Source organism: Hipposideros armiger, unplaced genomic scaffold, assembly GCF_001890085.2.
Source record: "Hipposideros armiger isolate ML-2016 unplaced genomic scaffold, ASM189008v1 scaffold_297, whole genome shotgun sequence".
NCBI classification, from domain to species: domain Eukaryota; kingdom Metazoa; phylum Chordata; class Mammalia; order Chiroptera; family Hipposideridae; genus Hipposideros; species Hipposideros armiger.
The window spans coordinates 1,829,819-1,844,828 of NW_017731647.1; the positions used below are offsets into that span (position 1 = coordinate 1,829,819).

At 42.5% G+C, this 15,010-nt stretch overlaps 1 protein-coding gene, 1 long non-coding RNA gene and 1 pseudogene across 3 annotated transcripts in view; 2 read left to right on the forward strand and 1 right to left on the reverse strand.

Annotated features, from left to right (window-relative positions):
- Positions 1-12,522, reverse strand: part of TRIM33 (tripartite motif containing 33) — a 120,377-nt gene extending 107,855 nt beyond the window's left edge. For both annotated transcript variants that reach the window (XM_019659195.1, XM_019659194.1), the window contains exon 1: positions 11,918-12,522. In XM_019659195.1, the coding sequence (XP_019514740.1) occupies positions 11,918-12,443 (526 nt within the window). In that variant the 5' untranslated portion in view covers positions 12,444-12,522. The remainder of the gene's footprint in view (positions 1-11,917) is intronic.
- Positions 4,847-5,616, forward strand: LOC109391568 (40S ribosomal protein S3a pseudogene; annotated as a pseudogene).
- Positions 12,523-12,645: 123 nt separating the features above from the next.
- Positions 12,646-14,097, forward strand: LOC109391546 (uncharacterized). Its single transcript, XR_002125860.1, has 2 exons — positions 12,646-13,395; positions 13,836-14,097. It is a non-coding gene; the product is annotated as an uncharacterized LOC109391546 (long non-coding RNA).
- The last annotated feature ends 913 nt before the right edge of the window (positions 14,098-15,010 follow it).

Below are 15,010 nucleotides of genomic sequence, written 5' to 3' on the forward strand. Positions count from 1 at the left end.
GACAGCCATACGTGTGTCTATTATTACTGCAGGAGAGAATTAGATGTGGACAAATTCATTTGAATCTGACTGGACTTCATTTCCTTATCTGTAAAATGTAAAAAAACTTTTTCATTTTATCTTACTTGCTTGTAAAAAACCTCCCAGGTAAAATTATCCTCAGGTTTTTGTTTTTAAAGACTGAACTGGGCACCTTGAGCTGAGCTGCCACCCAGGTGGCTCAGGGGATAGAGCGCACTCTTAATAACAAGGCTGCCAGTTCGACTCCCACATGGGATGGTGGCTACGCCCACCCGCAACTAACTGAACACAGCACCTTGAGCTGAACGGCCCGACTGGACTTGGGAGCTGAGCTTGTTGAGCCCTCCACAACTAAGATTGAAGAAAAACAACTTGGCAGTTCCCCTCCTGCTATTCCCCAACATTGGAAGACACCATCTACTATGCTCAAGGGTAGGCAGAAGCAAGTAGTAGTAATATAAGATCTCAAGAACTTCAGATAATGGAATTATCAAATATAACTATGAAATCAGTGTACTTTAGATATTTAAAATATAAAAAATAAAATTAAAAGCAAGAAAACAAAGCAAACACAGCTAAGCGTAACTTAAGAGAAACCATTTATAATAAAAGCAAAATTATAAAGTATAGATGCTCCATAACTTTTGGTGGGGCTTTGTCCCAATGAACCCACTGTAAGTTTAAAATATTAAGTTGAAAATGCATTTAACCTACCATCATCATTGCTTTAACCTAGCCTGTTTCTACTGAATGCATATCACTTTCACACCATCGTCAAGTTGAAAAACCATTCAAGTCGAGGACCACCTGTATATAGGAATAACCCATAAAAGATGTGAAAGACCTTTCTAAAAAAACCTACATAATATTCAGAAACAGGCTTAAGTAAATGGAAAGGCATACAGTGTTTATGAACAGGCAGATATCATTTTATAAAGACTGCATTTTCTCCCAAATTAATCTACATATTCAAAGCAGGTCTGACAAAATTGCTGACAAGTTTTTTACATGTACGTTCACAAAATGATTCTAAAATGTTTAACAGCAAAAAGTCAAGATTGGTCAAGATAATCTTGAAGATGAACAAGGTGTATGTGGAGGGAAGGGAAGTACCTTCATGAATACAGGCAGACTTCATTTTATTGCGCCTTGCAGATCCTGCCTTTTTTAGAAATTGAAGGTAAGACTTTTCACCAGCAAAAAGATTACAACTCACTAAAGGCTCAGCTGATTCTTGGCATTTTTTAGCAATAAAGTATTTTTTAATTAAAGTATGTATGTTGTATTTTTTAACATAATGCTATTGCATAGACTACAGTATAATGTAAATATAACTTAAATATAATGTAAAATGCACTGGGAAAACAAAAATTCATGTGACTCACTTTACTGCAATATTCACTTTATTATAGTGGTCTGGAACCAAACCCACAAGCAGTATCTCCAAGGTATGCCGATAACGATTTATCATAGCTTTATAATAAACAATAAAGGCAGAAAAATGGGGGCAGTAGTGACCAAAAAAAACCTCTCACATATCAAAAGACAGCTTTCCAAAGAGTTTTTTAAAAGTCAAGTGTATTAGTTACCTATTGCTGTGTAACAAATTACCCCAAAACTTAGTGGCTTAAAATAACAATTCATTATCTCTGAGTCAGGAATTTGGGGGTGACCTGGCAAGTGGTTCTGGCTCTGTGCCTCCAATGAGGTTGCTGTCAGATGTCAGCCAGAGCTGCAGGCATCTGAAAGCCTGACCATGCTAGAAGATCTACTTCCAAAGTAGCTCATTCACATGGCTGGCAAATTGGTGCTGCATGTTGGCAGAAGGCCTCAGTTCTTCTCCACATGGGCCTCTTTACAAGACTGCTAGAATGGCAGTTGTTTTCACCCAGGACAAGGGATCTAAAGAGTAAGGGAAAAGCTGTCTGCCTTTAATGACCTAGCCTCAGAAGTCAATTCTTTTCATTCTGCTGTATTCTCTTGGTCACCCAGACCAGCCGTGAGTCACTGTGATGGAGACTATAAGGACAGTTTGAATACCAGGAGAAAGGAACACTGGGGCCATCTTGGGGGCTAGCTACCACAGCAAGCCATACTAGGCTCAGAATAAATCTTCAATTTAACCAACAAAGGATCAGTATACAGAACTTAACAAGAATTCTTGTAAATCAAAAAATATAAGCAAGCTAAAGAAAAAACAAGACCTATGGACAATTCACTGAAGCAGCTATATACTTGTATATCACATAAATTAAGCATTCAGAAAGTTATTATTCAGTAGTACCACATAATTCATGCTATTTACCCATCATTAAGGCACAGACTTTGTTTTTCTAAAAATCATACATTTATATTCATTTCTCTTTGTTGTTTTTTTTTTCATTTCCCCTTGGAACCAATGTCCATTACAGAAGCTGGCTAGGGATAAACATAGAGCTCGTAGCCACCAAAGAAACAGGTTGTGCCCAACCTCTAAATCTGGCCTCAGGAAAGTAAGGTGCTAGAACTCAGTCAACCAGTCATAAATATGAAGAAGAAAAAAAGTAGACCTACAGTGAGGTATTACAAAAAGTCAACTTCAGTTACTAAGTACCGTTTTCATCTTTACATTCTACTGGGAGCAAGCTCTTCATGAACTGTGTAATGGATACCCCAAAATGCAAGAATCTGCCACCTTCTACTATTCCAAGGTCTGACACTCTTCCCAGTGACCCTCAATTACTATTTTCTGATTGTCCCTTCAAGGGAACAGATCTCAAACTTTCTAGTCTAAGGATCCTTCTTACACTCTTAATTACTAAGAATCTCAAACAGCTTGTTTAGATGGGTTTTATCCATCAATATGTACAGTATTACTGGGTCGTTGGGAAAGTCATGACACATTTTTGCATTGAAAAACATAGAAAAATACACATCATGATTTTCCCGATGGCCCAACAGAAATAAAAACTGAGCACTTTAAAATATTTTATTAATACTGTAATCACTTTAAAAATCATGTAATTTGAGAGTAAATATTTTACTTTAAAAAAAACCTCATTATACATTTAAATAATAGCTTTGTCAGAAATAACTATATTTTCCAAAACAAAAAGTTTTTAGTAAAGATTGGCACCGCCTTTTACATTTTTTATATCTTTTTAATGTCTGTTTAATAGAAGATGACTGAATATATGCTTCTGCATTTTATCAGTTGTAATGAGTTGTTTTGTTTGAAAAATATGAAGAAAGCCTGGCCTTATACATAAAGAAAAGGGAAGAGTATTTTAATAGTCTTTTCAGTCAAAAGTGTGAATATTCTTTGATATAATACAAAAATATAAAAACTACATTTATTTCTTCAATGTCAGCTGCAATGTGGAATTTCAAACCATACTGAAGAACTTTTACTACTCCCTTATATTACAATCTATTGGTGTATTTTGCACTTTGAATCTTTTTTCTATGCAGGTTTTTGAAACATCATGCATTGGTCATTTGGAAAATATTACTTCATTATTTAGATTTTCCAAATGTTGACATTTCATTACACAATATCCACCCCCACACACACACACACTCTCCCCAAAGAGTGTTAATATCACTACCAATCTCATCAGAAAAGCCTTTAAATATTAAGCTGTCAAGCTCATGGCGGCAAATACAAGTGTTCCGGAATTTTCATTTAAAAGCTCCATTTTTATCACTGGCAACGTGCAATATCAGTTGTTCTCGAAGTGACAAGCCCAACTCATTCATTTTTAAGAAAATGGATGCCAAATACCCATGCCTAAAAAAGCAGTTTGTTCACTCTTTCAAGAATTATTTTCCATGAAAAAAAGCAGCTAGTTCGGCTTAGAATCAAACAACTGCAAAAGTACTTTTCTTCTTGCACTTCAGCAGCACTTTATACACACTTCCCATTTGATGACATAGAATATTAAAAATCAAGATTTAATAAAGTAATTTTTTACTCTTCAAGGACAAAAAATAAAACAAGCATGGTTTTTTGTCATTTTTGTTTTTACTCTAAGTGTGGTGATGAAGATACAGTGATTTTTAGTATGGTTTGAAGGCAATATCTTAATTCCTGCTAAGGTGCCAGCACTTTTGCCCATCATTGCTTTTGCATTATTAAGATAAATGTTAGAACAGTGAATAAGGCAAATAATGAATTTGTGTTATGAAAACAGTTTAAATTTTGCCAACGATTAAAAGAGTATCAAGGATGATTCCCCCAAAGTTCCATGGACCAACTTTGAGAATCACTACTTTATAGGTATTCTCATTTAGGGTCTGCTAAGAGGAGTATATAGGAGGAAATAGAAAGCAATTAGTCTCCTAACTAAAATTTTTGATGTACAGATAGTAGACCTTGTAAAGACTTAAGATATAGGACATTAGTTTGTAAATTTTTACATGATAACTTTTTGGTAGTGGAGTAACTTGGAATGCAAATGACTTTGTCAGGCATGCTATACATCATTATGTAGAAAAGCCTAGAAAAACACCGGCAGTTTACCTTCCTGCCTCTTCTTTCTGCTTACTGTAATAGAGGTAGGCACAAAGCCAATGGGGGACAACTGGAAGACAACAGAAATAGCACAATTTATTAAGGGCTTACTGTGTGCCAGACACTATATGAAGTACTTTACAATGCATTACCCTTAGTAGAAGTCATTCAAATGTTTAGTTTTCCTTGGCACATATTTAATGATTGGCTGCTGATGACCATATTAGCATTCAAAAACTCGAGCTTTCTGTCAAATAGTGCATTAGAGAAATAGGGCCTTAAAAAAAAAAAATCCCCTAACGGCCCTTTTGGCTCTCCGAGTAGCTGAGCACCATGGCGGTTGGCAAGAACAAGCACCTTATGAAAGGCAGCAAAAAGGGAGCCAAGAAATGGTACATCTATTTTCTAAGAAAAATTGGTATGTGAAAGCACCAGCTATGTCCAATATAAGAAATGTTGGAAAAGCACTAGTCACAAGAACTCAAGGAACCAACATCACATCTGATGGTCTCAAGGGTCGTGTTTTTTAAATGAGCCCAGCTGATCTGCCGAATGATGACACTGCATTTAGAAAATTCAAGCTAATTACTGAGGATGTTCAAGGTAAAAACTGCCTGACTCATTTCCACGGCATGGGTCTTACCAGTGACAAAATGTGTTCTATGGTCAAAAAATGACATACCATGATTGAAGCTCATGTTGAAGTTAAGACTACCAGTGGTTATCTGCTTAGTCTAGTCTGTGTTGGTTTTACTAAGAAAACAATCAGATTCAGAAGACCTCTTATGCTCAGCATCGAGTCCGCCAAATCCAGAAGAAGATAGTGGAAATCACAATCTGAGAGGTGCAGACAAACGACTTGAAAGAAGTGTTCAATAAACTGATTCCAGATAGCATTGGAAAAGACACAGAAAAGGCTTGCCAATCTATCTACCAGCGCCATGATGTCTTTGTTAGAAAAGTCAAAAGAAGGTCAACTTTGAATTGGGAAAATTCATGGAGCTTCATGGTGAAGGTAGCAGTTCTGGAGAAGCTACCGGGGAGCTGGTGCTAAAGTTGAATGAGCTGATGGATATGAGCCCCCAGTCCAAGAATCTGTTTAAAATGCAGACTTTTAATAGTAACAAATAAAAAATCCCATTTGGGGGGGGGGGGGAATCTCCAAACATTTAAGTCCCACACAGAACTAGCAAACTCTCATACAGTATATTTACTACCGGGGCAAAAAACTTCCGACGGGTCAAGCAGAAGATTTGCAGAGTGGCTCACCATGTTCAGTGATTAAAGAGCCAGAACCACTGTGCTCTTCACACTATACCCAGAGGTATTCCCTCTCACTTACCACCTGACTGTTGCCATGTCAGACTTTTCACAATAAGCTGAAGATTCAGAAACTGAATCATTTTTCCATGTTGATTCTTCCATCATTCCCCACAAACAAAACAATATTAAACTCGTGAAGATGCAAAATGTTGCATAAAAGACAATAGAATCATAAAATTTTAGAGGAAAGGAACCCAACCTCTTCATATTGCAGATCTGGAGAGGCTGTCTAGGTACCTTGTCCAAGGTTACATCACTGTGCTCTCTCAGATGCACCCTGCTACAAGTCTCATCTCCTTCAAGAGTTCATTTTAGAGTTTCTTAGATGTATCAATACAAATCTGTATTTTTATTAATACATTACAGATTTATACATACCCACTGATAGCTACTCTGACTCAACCTGAAACAGAACTAAAAAAAGAATTACAAAAGCACTTTTAAAAACTCACTATTGACGGCTGGCCGAGTGGCTCAGTTGGTTAAGAGCATGAGCTCTAAACAAGTGTTGCCAGTTTGATTCCCACATGGGCCAATGACGCTGCACCCGAGGTGAGCTGCCGCTGAGCTGCCAACACGTGGCAGGATGGCTCAGCTGGTGAGAGCATGTGCTCCTAACAACAGGGTTGCTGGTTTGACTCCTGCATGGGATGGTGGACTACGCCCACCTGCAAATATGATTGAACATGGCACCTTGAGCTGAGCAGCCGCAGGTGGCCGGATGGAGATTGGATTTAAAGCTGAGCTAGCTGCACCCTCCACAATTAAGAGTGAAGGACAACAACTTGGCTGTTTCCCTTCCCAAATTCCCCAATAAAATCTTAAAAAAAAAAAAAATCACTACTGAGATTCAACAAATATTAACTAGTTTATTTTGATTTTCCAAATTCTTCAACAGTAAATACATCAACCTTTCTCCTCAAAAATATTTAAATCCATGTTTCTCAAAGTGTGGTATGTTCCGGAATCTGAATCACATGAGACACTTGTTCAAAATTCGGATTCTTCGTGTCATCCCCAAATTAATTGAAACAGTGTCTCTGAAACTCCCAAAATGGCATTTTAAAACTCTCTCCAGGTGATTCTTATTCATTCAAAAGCTATTTATTGAACATTCATTCTACAAGTCTCTAGTGGGAAACAAGGGACAAATGAATAAACAAAAACAAGTAAACATTTTGGATTTTAGCTGTGCTATGAAGTAAAAAAAAAACCAAATAAAAGGTAATATGTCAGAAAGTGACCTGGAGGGCTACTTTAAAAGAAGCAGTCAGGGACGGGCCAAGTGGCTCAGTTGGTTAAGAGTTAACTTAAGAGTACGAGCTCTGAGCAACAGGGCCCCCGGTTTGATTCCCACATGGGCCAATGATGCTGCACCCGAGCTGAGCTGCCAACAGGTGGCAGGATGGCTCAGCTGGTGAGAGCACATGCTCCTAACAAGACTGCCTGTTCAATGGTGGGCTACGCCCGACCGCAACTACTAGGTTGCCGGAAAAGTCATGACGTATTTTTTCTCTGTTTTTCGTTGCAAAAATGTGTCACGACTTTTCCGACAACCCAACTCAGCACCTTAAGCTGAACTGCCACCCGGATGGCTCAGTAGAAAGAGCATGCGCTCTTAACAACGAGTCTGCTGGTTTGACTCCTGCATGGGATGATGGCTATGCCCACCAGCAACTAAGATTGAACGCAGCACCTTGAGCTTAGAGGCCACAAGCTGCCGACGGGCAGCCAGATGGTGACTGGCACCATCCACAACTAAGACTGAAGAACAACAACTTGGCTGGTTCCCTTCCCAAAATCCCCCAATTAAAAACAAACAAACAAAAAACAAAATAAAAGGAGCATTCAGTCATAGGATTTTTAGGGCAGTGAAAATACTCTGTATATTATAATGGTGGATACATGTCATTATACATTTGTGCAAACCTATAGAATGTACAGCACTAACAGTGAACTTGAATGTAAACTATGGACTTTGTGTGATTACGATGTCAGTATAGGTTCGTTGAATGTAACAAACATACCATTCTGGTTGGGATATTGGTAAAAGGGGAAGCTATGCATGTGTGAGGGCAGGTGATATATGGGAAATCGCCGTATCTACCTCTTAATTTTGCTAAAACCACTCTAAAAAATAAAGCCTTTTTAAAAAGCAGTCAGTGAAAGCCTTTCTCAGGAGGTAACATTTGAAATGAGGAGCCCTTCTTGCAAGGATAGTGGTTCTCAAACCTAGCATCCATCAAAATCACCTGGAAGACTTGTTAAAACAGACTACTGGTCAGAATGTCTGGAGTGGGGCACAAGAATATTCATTCCTAACAAGACCACAGATGCTGCTGCTGCTGCTGGTCCAGAAGCCACACCTGGAGAACCATCGATCTATAGGCAACAGCTAAAGGAGTATGAGTTACTTTAGTGTGTTCGAGGAACAGAAAAAGGCCAGTTAGGAGGAAGGGTAATGTACTTATCAGAACCACTTAAGATGGTGAATTAAGCTACCATCTATGGCTCCCAAACCAGAGATGGAATCATGGGTTGGTCAAAAATACCTTGCATTTGAAAAGCATTCCACAGTTTATACAGCATTTTCACATGTATTATTTAATTTGACTTAGTGAGATATAAGTGAAGGCCTATTAGCTACATTTTAGAGATAAAAAACTGAAGGACAGAAACATTATGAACCTGAGGGAACCAGAAAACAATTAAGTGGCAGAACTATGTCCCCTGCTTCCAAATCCAGTGTTCCTTCCAGAACAGCATGTTCGCTTTTTTAAAGAGCAAAACAAAACATACATATAGAAGTTAATACTAACAAATTATCTTCTAGGCTCCTTGCCTAAAAACATTGTGACTTCCCGGCGTAATTTATTTTAGATACTAGTTAGAAAGCTACATTACTTTAAGATTAACAGTAGTTAGTCCCATCTACTTATTTCTCCTAGTTCAAAAACAAAGGATAGAGAAATAAAGCGGGAATTTACAGACTATTATTCTCTCTCCTGCATAAATATCAGACAGCCAATTTCATTACCTCAGGCCCTCAGCCACATAAGTCAAACACAATTTTCATCTTTTGTTCCCTCTAATCTCTCACCGAATCCAGGTTCCCACAAGAACAGTGAATCCCACATATCTTACTATACTTATGAGGCCATGAGCAGTTAGTTATACACCCATTACCCACCTATCTGTATACCCATTATCATTTAGTATCTTTGCCATCAATCAAACCCTTATTCTTTATATACCGTATTTGCTGGCGTATAAGACGACTGGGCGTATAAGACGACCCCCTAACATTTCCACTCAAAATACAGAGTTTGTTATATACTCGCCGTATAAGACTACCCCCTCTTCCGCACACCTTCCACACACCAAATAAAAGGTAAAACAATATCAGATTTGATTTGGCCCGCTGAAGTGCAAACAAGCGTATTGTATTTCGTGTCACCACATAACCGTTTTGGCGATGTTGAGCCACCATGTCTGCTACATGTTTTTCGAGTTCTGGCCAGTGTGGGGTGCCTCTTCTTAATGCACACTTACCCCTTGGCATACTCTTTAATGCTTTCTCATTTGATTTCCAGTCCCGAACCATCTTTTCTGTTACTCCATATTGTCTTGCAGCAGCACAATTATTATTTTCCTTAGCAAAGTTTATAACTTTCAGTTTAAAATTTGCATCATACTTCTTTCTTTTGGCTGGTGCCATGATAGGGATGATAGGGGTTTGACTGGTCGACATTTTCTATGCTGTACTGTACAATGGTGCAGTATTGTGGTTGGCTGTTGGCTGTATACAAAGCCTGATTTGATTGGTTCCTGCTCCCTGTTTGCCCGCCCTGTCACTATAGCAGTCTGGTCCACCCTTGCATCAGCATCTCCCTGGGACCTCACTAGTGCGCAAGTGGGAGCTCTTCAACATTCTAACAGGCACCATGATAGCGCAAAATCGCGAATCTTCAATGCATATGTAAAGAAATATACGGTAACCCGAATTTACCACACTCGCAAAATCGCACACAGCCGACCATACACCCAGCAGCGCTGCTGATGCCTGAACGGTATGTGGAATGAAGTGGGCGGGCATCGGGAGGCCACTATGGCACGGGGCAAGCACTATGGGCAGTCTATCTGAAGTGTACCTGGCGTATAAGACGACCCCCCACTTGGAGGCATATTTTTCAGGGCCAAAAAATCGTCTTATACGCCGGCAAATACGGTAACATTCTCACCTGAATGTCTCAACAATACTTCAAACCCAAAACACCCAAAACTGAAATCATTATATCCCACACACACAAAACCTGCTCTGTGCCTGAATTTTCATTTGCAGTAACAGCACTGCCACCCATCAAATAAGAAACCTGGAACTCAGCCTAGACAAGTTTGTCTCTCCCTCACACCAATCCTAATGTGTCCTGTTTTCCCCAATCTCATTTCCATGGCTACTTACAATTCCCATGGCTACTTTCTCCCATAGCAAAATGCTCCCTTCCTTAATACCTGATATTAGTCTTTTACTACCCATTCCAAATGCTAATTTCTTACCTAGATTATTGCCAAAATTCTATAATTGGTCCTGCCTCCATCCTTGACTTCCTTTACCCTTCAACATGCCCCCAAGTGATCTTTCTGGATCACAAATGTGATCTTTTTATCCTCTTGATATAAAAGTCCTTCAGGGACTCCCTTAAGTCTACACTGTACAGGATACACTCTACAGGATGAATCCCAACCCTTTAATACAGGTCCACAATCCTTACCACAATCCTATAACTCAGAAGCTTTAAAATTTGTTTCATAAATTTGCAAAACTCACCCTGAACTGCAGAAAATTCTTTGTCATCTATCCCACTGGTGTAATATTTGTATGTTTCACCACAGAAATATTAATGTGTTTGATAATGTGTTAACCCAGAAGCTACTGGAGTATTATTCTTACCAAGAAAAAAAAAATTCCAAACTATTCTGAAGTCTAAAACACACCTGGTCCCAAGGGTTTCAGATAAGGGATTGCAGACCTCTTACTTATTCAGCCCATCAATCCAACCTAATTTCTACCAATCACCTTACACATCTCTTAGCTTCAGAGATGTGTAAGGTGCCCTGTGCCCTGAATACTCTCCAATCCAGTGAGTGAGCTACTCACCTTTCAAGAACCCCGTTCAAGGGTTTCCTTTTCAGTGAAGTTCCCCTGAACTTCTCTTGATTGTGCCACAACCACTGCAGCAAGTACCCACCTCAAGTGCTATAGGTTTTATATTTATTTCCCCTGTTAGACAGTGAATGAACTCCTCATCGAGTATTTTATTCAACCCTAGTGTCTGGAACACTAGGAGTTCATTAATATACAATGCACTAAAATCCATGCCCAGCTCTCCCTAATTCCCAATTCCCTTCAAAGTTCATTTCTGCTTCAACCCTAAACCTTAGGATTTTTCCCTAACCATGCAGGGCCCTAACAGTTATTTTCGTTGCCAGGGTTTCTCCTTCCCAATGTCATCTTAAAATTACTTTCTATCAGACGACTTCTCTTAACCCCAAACACTCCAACGCCCTTTATCCTCCTCTATTTAATCCCTAGTCCATCTTTCCCCTAGTCTTGAACAGGTACAAGTCCTCTCCCACCAAGGCAATTCGTACTCAGAGCTCTCATCTCTTACCTGTTCCCTTCCTCCTCAACATCTCTCCCGGCTCCGGGCCTTCCCTCCCAAAACGCTTCTCACCAGACCCACCTCTGCTCCCCAGTACAGGTCCAAGAGCTCAGAAACCTGCTCTCGGCCCGAGTCCACGCCTTCCTGGCCCGTATCCGCACATCGCAAACCTCCCCGGCAGCGGTGTCCCCTCCCCCAATCTCCGGCTGCCTGCACCCCTCCCTTCACCCTCCGCGTTATCTCTGGCGGTCCAGCTCCTCTGGAAACTGTCCCAGGGGCCGTGTCTTTCACCTCTTATTTAGACTCCTCAGGATCGCGCCGTCCGAGGTGCACTGAGCCCGAGCACCTCGGTCCCCAGCTCCTTCTCGGCCCCGCATAGCCCCTTTAGCCCAAATCTCGGACAGGGCCTCCCGCTCACCTTGCTGGATGTCGCCGTTGCTGCCCCCGGGGATGGGCACGCTGAGCTGGCGCTCTGGCTCGGGCAGGCAGCGCAGGCAGAAGGAGTGAAGACAGGGCAGCAGCTTGGGCTCCGCCTCACGCCGGCTCTGCAAGCTCTGCTGACACACGGCGCAGGTGTCCAGGAGCGAGGCTGGAGGTCCAAGAGGCGGCCCCGCCGAGGGACCTGGAGCGGGAGCCGAGGCTGGAGCTGGGGCCGGCGTCGATACCGTCCCCCCGGGAACTCCAGGGCCCACTGAGGCCGCAGGGGCTGAGGTTGCAGGGGCCGAGCCCGAGGAGGCCGCGGCCACCCCCCCGTCGTCGGGCCCAGCCGTGCAGCTCTCCGCGCCGGCCCTGCTGCCTTCCTCCTCCTCCTCCTCCACCAGCACAGCGGCGAGAGGCGGCTCCGCCTCCTGCGCTGTGAGCCCGGCGGCCCCGGCAGTTACCGGCGTGCTGCCGCTGCCCCCACCGCCGCTCTCAGCCTCGCCGCCGCCTTTGTTTTCCGCCATGTTTTCCTCTTTGAACCCGCCGGACCGCCCCGCGCCGCCAGCCGCCCGCCGCCCGCGCCGCCGCCGCCCCCAGCCCCAGCCCCAGCGAGAGCGGCCGCCGAGAGCGAGCAGGCAAACGAACAGACGAGAGCGCACGCGCACGTGGTGCCCCCGCCCTCGCGTCGCGCGGTTGCAGTGGGCCAGGCGGTGCGCGCGCACGTACGCACAGACGTCCTCTGAGGGAGGCGGGAACTCCGGGCGCGGGCGCGGGCGGTCTCAGCTGCACCTCCTGACCTCCGGGCCCGCGCGTTGCGTCCGCGCCGGGGCGATTTAGCTCGATTTTAAGGCAGGGGCCGTTTATGTTGAACTGCTTTTCGCTAGAGGTGGTTCTGAGCTCAGATGCAACGGTGATGTGGGGAGGAGAATGGGGAAGGGGAGGAGGCCAGAGCTGGTTCCTGCAGAGCGAGCGTCTCTCTAGCGGCGCCGTCCCCGAGGTGGACGCGTCACCGCGGAAACCTCTTTTGCACAGTGGGACGCCGTGGCCTGGAGATGCGGAGCTCCTGGGTCTCTGTTTTTTAAACTGCTGCTTTCCTTTGGGTGGTTGTGCCTCAGTGGAAAGTAAGGCGAGCCTTTTTTTTTTTTTTTATGGGGTCCTGCAAGAAATAGGCTGGAAAGACCCGGTGAGGAAGAAATTCTTTAACAGCTGTTTTTAGCTTTTTAAGGTGATTGATTTTCAGACGTGGCTTCCTATCAGAAAACCAATCAACTGAGGAGCTCTTTCAAAGCCAAGATAGCAAGACCACACCCCAGACCTGCATCAGGAAGTGGGGGACAGGGCTGATGGAGGCTGAAAAGTCGCTTCGGCTGATTCTGATGTGTATCAGTTTGGGAAGTCACCGATCTAACCAATATTATGTCCTGAAAGCCCCACTCAGTGTCCTGGCGTGAGTTGGATTACAGATGCCCTAAAAATGTGGGTAATAGAAGCTTTCATAAGGGTTATGTTTATTTGAGAAACATGTACTCTGGGATTTTTATGTAGTGCAACAGCTGTTTTAACGTTAGGGTCATGAAGTGCTTTTTTCTGATAGTGTTCCCAAGAAATTTATTCTTTGATCTGGTATAAGTCCTTAAAAGAAGACACATGGAAACATTTTTCATTTATTCGTTCAAAAATATTGACCTCTTAATATATGTATCAGGTAGTGTTTGAGAGACGGATTACAGCAGAGGACAAAGGAGATCCTTACCTTCAAGGAGTTTGCAAGCTAATGAGGAATAGAGTGAAGAAATAAAATGGAGTCATTTATAGTCAAGATGCTAAATGACTGAAATGAAGTAGGTTGTGATATGAGGAAACGATTCTGTTCTTGTTTTAACTAACCTGGGGATTTAAACTTTTGAATTTGACAGGACTGCAGCAATGCCTGGACATATGTCAGACTTCCAGATAACCCTGATTACATCCGGAGTACTCACCAATTTGGACCACCTGACATCTGACTGATAACCATCCTGGACCAATCTTAGAGCTAAGAGTGCAGAACTGATTATTCTCCAAAATGCACTTTTTTCTATCAGAACTCTTTCTTCTTCGGAACACTTCTGGGTTTTTGCCTAGTTGTGTTTCCAGTTTGCAAACCTTAAGACCCTTGAATAAATCATTTCATTTCTAGCCAAAGCCCCCAAGCTGTTTTAGTTCATTTGACACTAATGGAAGAAAATTGAAAATAAATATATGTTGGGGAGTAATAAATACTATGAAGAAAAATAATCAGGGTGAGAGAGATTAGAGAGGATTGGGGGAGGCCTCTGTTGATAGGTGAACAAGGCTTGTCGCTCTCTTGCAGAAGAGTATTACAGGCAGAGGCACAAACAGTAAGTAAAAAGGTCCTGAGACAAAAGGAGATTCTTGGCTTGTTAGAGGAACAGCAAGGAGTCACTGGCTGGAGTTACTTGAATAAGGGAAAGAATAGTAGAACATGAGATAAGAGAATTAAGGGGGCCAGGTCATATGCAGAAATGGTCTTCAATTTTTTAACTGTTATGCCCTTGAAAAGAACTTGAAAAGTTATTTTCTCCCCTCAAACATAAGTTGAGTCAAATTTTCATCTTGAGTGTAAATAGTTCCAAAAAGTATAATTTCTGACACTTTGCAATTAATATTTCTAAATTATTAATATTACGTTACTTTTAAATCTATCCAATGGGGGCTGGCCGAGTGGCGCGATGGTTAAGAACTGGCTTGGGACGCCAGAGGGCCCCGGTTCGGATCCCACATATGAGGGCCAGTGACACTGCCCTCTACAGCTAAGATGCTGAACAAAAGCTCAACCTGGAGCTGGGCTGCCGTGAGTCGCTGGCAATGGCGTAGGCTGCAGCCGCTGTGGCAGTGGGTTGCCGTGTGTAGCCAGCAGCCAGTGTGAGCGGCCAGCAGCCGCAGTGAGTGGCCGTCCAGAAGCCGGCGACTGATCTGCCTCACCCGGAAAGGGCGCAATGATGGTGCCAACTTGGGCCAGTGAAGCAACGTCCTCCAAAACTAGATTGAAGAACAAAAAGACAGCAACTTGTCTGTTCCCCTTCCCCCA